Source organism: Amborella trichopoda, chromosome 7 (assembly GCF_054954075.1).
Source record: "Amborella trichopoda isolate Santa Cruz 75 chromosome 7, AtrichopodaSantaCruz75HAP2 v2.0, whole genome shotgun sequence".
Lineage (NCBI taxonomy): Eukaryota > Viridiplantae > Streptophyta > Magnoliopsida > Amborellales > Amborellaceae > Amborella > Amborella trichopoda.
Genome location: NC_142342.1, coordinates 8,419,214 through 8,430,872, shown reverse-complemented (window position 1 = coordinate 8,430,872; position 11,659 = coordinate 8,419,214). Strand labels below are relative to the sequence as shown.

Here is an 11,659-nt window from a genome sequence, read left to right as displayed (position 1 = left end):
CTTGATGTTGATGGTGACAGTGATGGTGTGATAGTGGTAATACATTGTGTGATATTGGTGATGATATCGATGCAATGGTAGTGATGGTGTGATAGTGGTAATACATTGTGTGATATTGGTGATGATATCGATGCAATGATGGTGTTGTTGGAAAAATAGATTAGTCGCAATGTTGGAGCAAGTGGTGGTAGAGGTGGGAGTGTTGTATTGGTGGTGGTAAGGTGACGGTGGTAGGGTGATGTTGGCAGCCAAGTAGCACTGGTGGGACCAGCAGTAGGGGTGTGACAGCAGTGTGGTGTGGTGCGATGGTGGTGGGGGCGTCGGAGCAGCGTGGTGTGGTGTTGTGCGATGGTGGTGGTGGTGGTGGCAGCAGCAACAGAAGTAACGGTGACTGGTAGAATAACGGTGCAATAAATTATGTTGGCGATGAGCAAATTGAACTTAAATCTTGATGTAGTTATTGCAATTTAGCAAAAAATTCAATTTGGCGTTCCAATTGCATTAGGTAATTAATTTAAATTTGCAAATCAAAATCACCTGAAGTCAAATTGCCGGCGAAATTTTTTTAAACATACTCAAATTACAATTTGGTTGGAAAATCAAATGGCGCCTCACCTCTTTCAATAATATTGATGGTTTTTTAGGCTCCAAATCTGTTTTTTGATCTTCAATAATAGGATGATCCGAATATCATCTGCTTCCATATATGCCGATGTAAACTCCAAAAACTCGCAGGCTCTACAGTCATTGGGGTGATTACATAAAAGTAGCCCCTACAGACATCCAAGTTAAAAGATAAATACATTCCCTTTTTTCCTATGGTACATAGATTTCCTATAGTGCATAAATTTTCTTGTAGTCTTCATTGAAGAGTTCTGAGTCAGAGACCACAGATAGAGACCACGACCTTGACCTACTCTCTGATGACTTCCTTATTCTCCTTGAACTTGAAGCTTCAATCCTATGTTGGATTACACAATAGCTCATGATGCCAAGAGTGCCCACCATGATCAAGCTGCCTATCACGGTCACAGCCACAGCGAGCCCCCAAGCATGGTGGCCCACCACAATGTAGGATAGCGCCACAAAGGCCACTGATATTTGAACACATGCTATCCACATGAGCTTGTTAATCACAAACATTAATTGCTTCTTTGCCTTTTGCTCGATCACCACTATAGAGGTTTGGACCACCACAACGGCTAGAGAGATAAAGAGAGCTATCGAATCTGATATGAAAAAGATGAGGAAAGATGCACTTTGAGCTATGTGGGCTTGGCCTAGAGAGTAACCAACCTCATCCTTACTCTCTGCATATTGACCAGGAACCGTGAAAATAGCTGCAAAAGCAACTGTAGCAATTAGGACTGCAACCACTGTTGCAGAGTTTATTGCGTTATTAAGGCCCCCAATATGGAGCTTCTTCACTCTTTTGGCAATTTTTTGGACCCGTTTCCCTGTTTGACGAGTTTGTTGGAGCTGAGAGTGGACCTCATGCTTTATGTCACTAACTGTTTGCTTTAGTTGGCGGGTAGGGTTTGGGGGGTTAGAGTGTTCTCTAGCGGTCAGGGCGCCGGCTCCCCTCAGTAGGGAAATGATCTCAGCTTGTGAGGATTTCTCAGCAATGTCAAGAGCAGTTTCACCCGCCTTATTGAGTGCATTGACATCGACACCCTCAACCGTCAATAAAGTTTGCAAAATCTGCAATGGAAAAAAAAAAGATGTGTTACTTCTGTTTGTTTTCTCTTTCCTTTTTACTTGGAATGGGTACCTTTTTACTTGGAATGGATGTAATATGATCCGATGGACTATGTAGTACCATACATCGCTGTGATCAACAATATCCAATAAAATGATGCCGATGGACTATGTAGTACCATACATCGCTGTGATCAACAATATCCAATAAAATGATGGAACCCCCTTAAGAGACGGTGGGACCCACTAAATAATGATATGAACCAAATGATGGTCCCTATTTTCTCTCCATTACCATCCATCTCATTGGACAGAGATGACCAATGGACTATGGTCCTCCACATTCAATCAGATAGTATTCCTTTTTCATTGGAAATTAAACATGTTACAGATAAGAATTGGATGCTATGAAAGAGATTTCATTATTCATGAAATGACAAAAATCAATGCAGTTCAAAGCATTCCAAATAAAAGAATTGGATTCAAAAGATTTGCATGTGCTGTAGTTCCTTTGTGGAAATCTAAAGTTGAATTGGGGATATCAAACAAAAAGATGATTTCTTACTTTCATAAGGGCATGAGATAATACATTATATACACCATGTGCATATAAAATGGACATAAATTATATGGAAAGAATTCTTAGGCATTCAAGAAATTTAGGGCATTGGCATCAGAATAGTGCATCGGAAGTGTGGTTGACTCATAATCGCAAATACCATGTGCCGTAAACAGTTGTCATGTCTGACAAATACAAATTACGGGTAACTTAGTGAATGTGTCATGATTTGTTATACATTTGTAAGTCATTACAATGTCATGGACTACATTCCACTATACCCCTTTTTAATTGTACCAGGGTTTGTAGACCTCTCTCACTCCTCCTTTTGCTTTCTAACTCACCAAGGCTGGGATAGGTTGGTTTGGACTCCCTCTGCCTCAGGAGTCTTCTCTGTCTCTTCCTTCTACTTGTTTCTCTCTCAACCCCTAACTTTCCCTTTGAATCCTACCTCTCGAGTGTCGCAAGCATGGAACTCTTTCGCCCCTCCAAGATTACAGGTTTTTTCATGGATAGTGCTCTCTTCAAAAGCCTTAACAGTAGACCAACTACAAAAGGAGAGGTTTCTCCATTCCTAATCGTGGTTCTATGTGCCTCAAAGACAAGGAATCTAACGCCCTGCTTTTCTTGTCTTGCCCTTTCGCTTTTGAAGTGTGGGGCAAATACTCTCTCTTCAAAACTCAGTGGGTCACTCCCAAAGAGGCTCCACAAATGGTCGGTGCTATTGAACCGTTCCCTTGGCCCAAATCAGGTATCCAACTGTGGAAAACGGCAGTAGCAGCAACTTTTTGGGCGCTCTGGATTGAGTGCAATCAGAGGATCTTTAGAGAAGCTTCCTCAACCCCAAACCTCATCTTCACCAAAATTAAAACAAAGCTGATTTTTTGGGCATCCAACCACAAATACTTCAAAGGTGTGGCTCCATCAGCCTACCACCAGAATTGGAATGCGATACTTCACCATTCCAAAAGAAAAGAACTAAGAGCCTCAAACTGGTGCCCGCCTGACCTCGGACACTTCAAACTCAACTTCGATGGGTGTTCCTTTAGGGAACCCAGGTCGTCCATGAATATGTGTCATCCTTAGGAATCATTTGGGGAATCCGATAGCAACTATCTCCAAATTCATTGGTCACAAGGAATCCATGGAGGCAGAAGCTTTGGCACTACTTGAGGGTATGAGGCTTCTCTCACTACATAGGATTGAGATGGTAACAGTAGAGGGAGATTCCAAGAATGTGATCACCTGTGCCCAGGACTTTTCTTCCATTCCTTGGCCTCTGTTTCACATCTTTCACGAAATATCCCACCGTCGCAGGGGAATTCGAGTCTTTTGGAAGCACACATGGAGGGAAGCAAACCACGACGCAGACACCCTGGCCAAAGCAGCAACTACCGCTGAAGGAGTTCTTTGATTTAGATAGGCTCTCTTCATGAAGGATTACTTGCATTTTTTGGATGGGTTTCTTTTTGTTGGTTGCCTTGTTATCAATGTAACCATCTAAAAAAGATGGCCTTTTAATTCTGTCTACTCTCCTTCCCCTCTCTCTCTCTCCCCCTTGCACCTCTGCTAGCCTCCTGTGGCTAGGTTCTACTATCTTACCGTGTTGGGACCCTTTACTATATATTAACATTCTCAAAAACTTGTACCAGGGTCACTGGAACAGGGGATTACTCTTTGATTATCACAAAGGGGATCGTCCTTTGCTGGGGATCACAAAGGTCACCGGTGCCAAAACCATACATTGAACAGCCAAGGTTAACTGCATATAATCAATATAGCACTTCGAGAAAAAAAGGCCGTATGTGACATGTGTTTTTTCATATAGGAGAACGTATCATTCGCCCCACCAATGTTTTGCCCTATCAGCTCATGCTCCCATGACTTTTATTGGACAAAGGAATTGCTAAATGATAGCTAATTATCTAGCAACATATGAAGTTTGGATGAGTTCAAGATACAAATAAGAATGAAGAACAAGTGAACAAAGAGTTCATGTCCAGGTGAAGCACAGATAATCGTAAAGAAAACCAGGTTGTCATTTGCTTATTTTTCACCCATTCAAAGTTTTAAAATTTTATTTTATTGCCTTATGCAATTATATTTTGTTCACATAAACAATCACAACTCATTTGTAATTTGCCTCAAACAAGCATATTTTGTTCATAAGCAATAGAAAAAAATAGTTTGTTTCAAAACTCTACATTTTTATCAATGCAAATAGGTGTAAGGGGTCATTCACGCAGTTTGTAGATCCATAAATTATGCTCCATAATCCAGCTCATACACCATATAAGTAAAACGAGACAATCGATTCACTTATAACACTGGGGGGAGAGAGAGAGAGGAGGGAAGGGGTGTTGGAGGTAGAGAGGAGAGAGAGGGACGGGAGGGGAGTTGGAGGGAGAGAGGAGATAGAGAGGAAACAATGGACCGATAATAAGTACAAAAAGTAAAGGCCATGGAATCATAGTACAGAACACAAACAATATATAGGATGTTAGGCAAACAAGGATTCATGGTAGCCATAACTAATCATAGAGCTAGAAATCAATGAACAACTACTAAATAGATACATACAAAGGGTTATGTTAGGGTGCTCACACTATAGAGTAATTTATCATTAATTTTAGACACTTATATACCCTTGTTTTGTACATGGAGCTTAATATTCTACGTGGGTGATGTCACACCCCCTGTGGATAATATCACATCGCTCCTAATGACAAAAAATACCCTTGTTAAAAAAATATTTCATGTACTGAAAAAAAGGTATATAAGTCTCCAAAATTTGTTGAGTACAATGATAAATTACTCTAGAGTGTGAGCACCCTAACATAACCTATATATATATATATATATATATATATATATATATATATATATATGGAAAAAGCTCCTGTCAGCCCATGGGCTGATAAAACAGTGTAAGCCCAACGGCACGGATTGAATCTGGGCCAATCCAATAATCACAATTGTATTTTGTAATTGAATTTTAATTTTTTTCTACAAATCCAAATCACTTGAAATTTGGTACATCTATTCTTCAAAAATATTGGATTCTGATAAAAATATCAAAAAAATAATTCGCATAAAATAAATTGACCAAAATACCTCAATTTATTTTATGTGAATTATTTCTTTAATATTTTTATTAGGTGCGCCTTGATGAGAAGAGTTGAGGCTCCAAATTTCATGTTATTTGGATTTATGTAAAAAATATTACCGAAATATAGTCCTGACTGTCAGATCGGCCGAGATTCAATCTGGGCCATTGGGCTTATCCTATTTCATCAACTGGTGGGCTAACCCTAGCATCTTTCTATATATATATATATATACATAGCGAGATATATATATATCTAGCGAGAGATAGAGATAGAGAGAGAGAGATAGAGTAAAGAATAATGAATAATAATCCTTCAACACAATACCTGTGTCCGGCACTTCCTTGTCGCAATGTGCAAGGCAGTGTTATCCTTGTTATCCGCCAAGCTGATCATTGATGCATTGCGTTTAAGTAATTCCTCCACAACCTCCACACTCTGGCCCTTCACAGCCATGTGAAGAGCAGTTTGGCCCTTTGTATCAGTCCTAAGACCTATGCTTGGCTCCTTGGTCAAGAGGGCCCTCACCACTTGCGCATGCCCCATTCTTGAGGCAGAATGAACAGCAGTTTTCCCATTACTTTTTGCGATCTTTGCCAAGCTTGCATCAGTTTGCAGCAATAGATTGACCACATCAGTGTGGCCTCGGGTTGAAGCAGTGTGTAAAGCAGTGGAATTCGAAGGATCTGTGGTCATGGCCAATTCGGGAAGAGAGTTGAGTAGCACTTTCAGGACCTCTACAAAACCCCAAAACAAAACACCAGTCTTGTAAGAGATAGGACACTCACGATTCATGAAACCTAAAGTGTTGCATTGTTATTTGTTTTGAATAAGTAGAGATGTAATCATAATATATGGTGCGCTTATGAAAATCCTAAAATTTCTATCATAGAAAAAGGAAAAGAAAAGGTAAGAAAAAATGAAACCAAGTTCAAAGGAAGAGCTAAGTAGCACTTTAAATGTCTGTACAAGTTAGGTCTTCAAGACTTTGATGACTAATGAAACCTAAGAACAGTTCTTTCTATTGATTTTTTTAAATTAGTTGGAAATGGACTTTAGTTCTTGTAAGCAAGCCTACACATAATGTAAGCTACTCATATGAAAAACTTATCCTACTGAACAGGCAGAAGCAACAAAAGAAAGAAAAATCCTGCTTTTGATGCAAGTTCAAAGACATAGACCCTAAACCACACAATTTGAATCCCAACACCATAAAACGGAAAAGTTTCTTCAGTCCCATTGGTTTCACATGATTATTGAATCTAAGAACACTCTGAATTTCCCAGAAGAAACAGCCAAAATGAAAAAAGCGAAAAGAAAAACTAGCACAAATGTACTGATACTGAGTTGGAAAGTACAGCATCTATTTAGAACTCTGATAAACCGTGGAGAATAAAAAAAAATTGTTTTGATAATTAAACTTCAGATAATCGATTGATCAATGCCATACCAAGAAAGCCCACCTCTCACCCAATTATAAAAGTTCAGATATTTAGTGAACCTTGACTAGTTTCTCTACCACTGCATAGAATCACAAAATTAAACACTAAAAATCAAGAAGCCCTTGATTCTAAAATGTTCATGATCCATGGCCCCTGCAAAACCTAGAAGAAAGCTAAGACAAACAACACTTACATAAATTCAAATAATAGAGCAGAATGGAGAACCGGGATTCATATACCCGACCCCAATTAATTGGGAAATGGTTAAAATGATGATGAGGAGTGGTTCCCCCCACCATGCGTTTGCCCGGATCAGAATCCCCAGGCCTGTGTTCTAGCAAAATTCAACTATGCGGACCAATTAATCAGAAGAAACATGGCTGTATCATTCTCAATTAAGGAAACGACATACAAACAAGGATGATCAGCAGCAAGAAGCTCAAATTACTTGGTATTTATACAACATAAAAATGAAAATAACAAGCCAGTTTAGAAATCTATGAACTACTCTGTAAGCACACTAAGAAGAACAAATTTGCAGGAACCCCCGAAAAAAAGAAACAGATTTTGATATCCAATTTAGTCAGATGATCAGATGAATTACATAGAAAAAATTCAAGATAATTCAGAAAACCAATACATGGAGAATACTATACAAGCTAACTAACAAATAATTTCTTCTTAATTCTTTGCAAGACTTCAAAAGGAAAATTTCAGATTTTGATAGATACTTCAGCCAGATGATCGCACTTTTCAAAACAAAAATTAGCCAGATCATTACCTATGTGGTCTTGCTTCGCTGCAATATGAAACGCGTCATATCCGTTCCTTGCCTTGATCGCAGCTGACCCAACATCCGAAAACTTCAAAATCTCTTTCACGACTTCTGAGTGTCCATTTTCAGCTGCAACATAAATTGGGGTCTCCCCTGCTTGGTTTTGATTCAACAACAAACCCTTCAAAACAACTTCACCAGATTCTCCATCGCTGGGATCACGCAGAATTTCTTGAGCCAGAGCCAAGTTTCCAGCCCTAGCAGCCATGTGAAGAGGGGAATCATCCCTCTTACCAGAGAGCTCCTTATTCATCTTCTTCTTCACTTCCATGCCGCAAAGCCCAATTTTCTTTGCTTCTTTGGCTATAAGAGAGAAACCCACTTCAGTTCCACAGTGCTTTAATGGCTATGAAGATATTCACACCAGTTCTTCTATAAAAAAGCTTTGATCAAGTGGATTGGGACCTCAAAGTCTAAAAGCTTATTTTACCACCAAGTACAAAAATCCCAGAAACATGGCTCAAAAGGCCTGGTTCAAAAACAGAAGATGGGTCGTAATGTTCTTTAGACAAACCCTGATTCAGCAACTTGGGTTTCACAACAACCCATCTCATTTACAGTCTGAAAAGCCTTAATTCCTGCCCAAAAACTTGGCTGTAGGGAAATGGAGGTGGTCATTTTTTTACATGAAACACTAGTTTGTTTCAAAAAACCATGGCTTCAGCAGGAGTTCAGGCCGATAGCCCTGAAACCATTGCCTGGATAAGTGGCTGCTAATTGACAGATGGGTCTTTTCACATGGATGGGTAATAATGTAATCGGACTTGAGACAGTGACTGCCGGCCATTGAAGTTAAATTTGGAGGGACAGAAGCTTTACGCAGATGGTGGGACCAAGAGAGATTCTAGAAGAGAGAGAGAGAGAGAGAGGAGTGAGAAAAAGTGAGGTGCAAAAAAAAGGAGGGGGAGAGCAAACAGAGGAGTGAGAAAGAGTGAGGTATCCAAAAAGGAGAGAGAGAGACTCACCAAACAGAGGAGTGAGAAAGAGCGAGGTACCCAAAAAGGAGAGAGAGACTCACTAAACAGAGGAGAGAGAGGAAAGAGGAGAAAGGAGAGAGAGGAGATATGAGAGCGTGTGGGTCCAAAGGAAAGAGAGTGAGAGGAGAATCCAACAAGGAGTGAGAGGAGATAGTCAACATAAAGATTGACAAAAGGAGTGGAGCGATAAAGGAAGGAGGAGAGAGAAGGAAATGAATGGAGGAGAGAGAAAATGGGAGGGGCCGTAGGAGAGATAAAGAGGGAAAGAGAAAGGCTGCCACACGCTACGAAACTTATCCTTTCTATTGACCAAAATTATTTGATATTTGAAAAACTTGTATACGGACTAAATTTTTATGTTGTAAATTTGTAATAATAAAAAGGATCGGCCGTTATTACTTCCAATATTTTTTATTTTTTATTTTTCATTTTTGTCAAGTTTGTCTTGTGTCCGATTTTTCAATCGGCGAATCGCTTGCTAATTCGGACATCTTTTTATTTTTTTTTACCATCGGGTCGATTGTAAGTTAAATAAGCGGTCGAAATGAGAGGTAAACGTGCTGTTTAGAGTATTAATTTTCTGTATAATAAGTTGAGTGATGAGGTTTATCTTCAATAGAATGCCTTGATGGGTATTTTGGACTCGACTTATATTTTATTGGAGGTATTAGATAAAGTGATTTGGGAAGTTGAATGCTATAGGGTTTTTTCGATTAAGTCTTGTTATAGGTTTTTTATTTTTTTCACGATTGTTGGAGAAGGTATTTAGTTGTTGTTGCCAAAGTGTAGAAATGACCTATCCCCATAACGTGTCATTTTTTTTTGTGGTTAGCTATCCAAAATAAAATTTTGACAGTAGACAATTTGATTAAGAGGGTAAAATCTTACCCAACATTTGCTTGATATGTAAAGAAGATGAGGAATCCAGCAATCAGCTTTTTATCCACTCCCATGTTGCTTCTAGAATTTAGTATTTGTTGTTTGGGCTTCTTGGGTTTCACGCTTCTCTTCCTTGATATATTGGGCTTAGTGTCTTATTTAGCCTTTAATCATCTACCTACTATGGGTATTTTAGTTTGGCAAATAGAGAGAGGGGCTACTCTTTGGGAACTCTGGAAAGGAAGAAATAGGCATACATTTGAAGATAAGAGTCTTTCTTTTGACATATTACTCAGTAATGTCAAACTGTCTATTTGGTCTTGGTTCTCGGTTATTAAGGATGGTTGGGGTATTTCACAACATGATGTTTTATTGAATTTGTCGAACCTGTTTTTGATGGGTAGAGTTAAGATGAGACCAAGGTAATATTTGGGTGGCACCAGAGTGTGGGGATTTTAAGTTAAATTTTGATGGGAGCTCTCTGGGTAATCCAGATTTGGTTGGTGTTGGGGTGTGGTGCATGATTGTTTTGGAGATGTTATCTTCTCATATGTTGGCTCTATTGGTGTAGCCACCGTTAACTAAGCAGAGTTATTGGCACTATTGCAAGGGATTTAAATTTTGATTGTTAGAAATTTATGGGGTAATTGCATCATTGAAAGGCATTCATTGAATGTTATTAAATGGTGTAAGAAGGAACAACGTATTCCTTGGAAGCCGAGGTCTTCCTGGTTGCAGATCATGGAACTGGTGGCTCCTTTTTCAGTCTTGTTCTATCATGTCTATCATGAGGCGAACACCTTGGCTGACTTTCCAGCTAAAGGAAGGGCGTCTTTGCCTGCTCATGTTATTTCCTTTGATATAATTTCATTTGAGTAGATTTATTTTAAAAAGTAAGGAACATTTGTTAAAAAAAAATATATCGGACCGAAGTTTGTTGAATTTTGTACATGACCTAAGCAGTCAGATATTAGAACCATCAGACCGCATAGTGTTATGCAGTGGTTTAAAAAGCAGATCGGTGACTCGGATCGGGTGTCTCAAAAACCTATCCGGATCGGTGAATCAGCTATCCGAATGGGGAATCGACTGAATCGGTCGGTTTAAACCTTAAAAACAATCCGAAAAAATTATTAAAATTCATTATAATTGTTGTTTTTTAGGAATTCAATAAGAAATGAGGGTACTCCATTAAGAATTTTCATTTTTTTGCATGAATATGCGAATATTAATATGTTCTTTCCCTGCATGAACTACTATTTACCATTTAATTTAAATCACACAAAAGGATAAACATAGAATTATCATGGATTAAGTATATCATCATACATGGACTACAATAAAGCATACAATTCGTAACAACGATATAAAAATAAAATGACAGATGACGTCGTTTTTCATCTTGGTCACGCTGGTGCCATTAATTGAATTCGCGTGATGATTCATTGACTCGTTCTAAAAATAAATCATCCAAATTAGTGGGCACTTGACTATACCCAAATCCCTGAGTGTTAGTGTTTTGTTGTGGTCCTAATCCAAAATCCCCGAGGCTTGTCCATCCTTCATGCTCACCTACATTATCGTGTTCATCCCTACCCTCTTGTTGTTGGGACTCGATATATGAATAATTTGGCTAGGATTGGGTGGCCTCAGAATCATCATCTATCTCATTTTCCCTTAGACCCCCTTTCCACTCTCCCTCATTAGGTGCAATATCACCGGCATCTCCGACAAATAGTTAATATGTTGGTGGGCTGCTTCCTCTTTCATGCTGCTCATCACCTTTTTCAAAATCTTCCTCACCGATAGCCTCAATGAACGCTCTCTTGTGCAACACTTGCTCTTCTTCTTCTACTACCCATTGTTCTGCTGTGTCTGTGACAAATATTGTGTCCAAGTTTATCGGCCTATAGTCTACAAGCTTCCTTCTTATTTGTCGCTCTCAGAGGTTTAAGTTGTGATAAACGTAGACTAGTTTATGAAGCTTCTCAGAAGCGAGTCGATTCCTCCTAGTACTGTACAACCATTGGAATGTACTCCAGTTTCGCTCACAGCCAGTAGCAGAACATGTCTGGGAGAGCACTTTGATTGCTATCCTCTTTAGGTGAGGCGCATCACTACCATATATCTCCCACCATTCAGCTGGATTAAAATGTAAAAAG

At 39.2% G+C, this 11,659-nt stretch overlaps 1 protein-coding gene across 1 annotated transcript; it reads right to left on the bottom strand.

Annotated features, from left to right (window-relative positions):
* Positions 1-435: 435 nt before the first annotated feature.
* Positions 436-8,345, bottom strand: LOC18444151 (ankyrin repeat-containing protein At5g02620). Its single transcript, XM_006854329.4, has 3 exons — positions 7,588-8,345; positions 5,692-6,101; positions 436-1,701 (listed from the first exon to the last, which is right to left on the bottom strand). The coding sequence occupies exons 1-3, from the start codon at positions 7,910-7,912 to the stop codon at positions 835-837; spliced, it is 1,602 nt and encodes a 533-aa protein (XP_006854391.1). The 5' UTR covers positions 7,913-8,345; the 3' UTR covers positions 436-834.
* Between the last annotated feature and the right edge of the window lie 3,314 nt (positions 8,346-11,659).

What these genes read in the sequence shown, in the direction of transcription:
- LOC18444151 (XM_006854329.4), bottom strand. Translation starts at nt 7,912, where the DNA reads ATGGAAGTGAAGAAGAAGATGAATAAGGAGCTCTCTGGTAAGAGGGAT. An exon ending in AGCGAAGCAAGACCACATAG is followed by an intron (nt 6,102 to 7,587) that starts GTAATGATCTGG and finishes GGGGTTTTGTAG; the next exon opens with AGGTCCTGAAAGTGCTACTC. An exon ending in CAAGGAAGTGCCGGACACAG is followed by an intron (nt 1,702 to 5,691) that starts GTATTGTGTTGA and finishes TTTCCATTGCAG; the next exon opens with ATTTTGCAAACTTTATTGAC.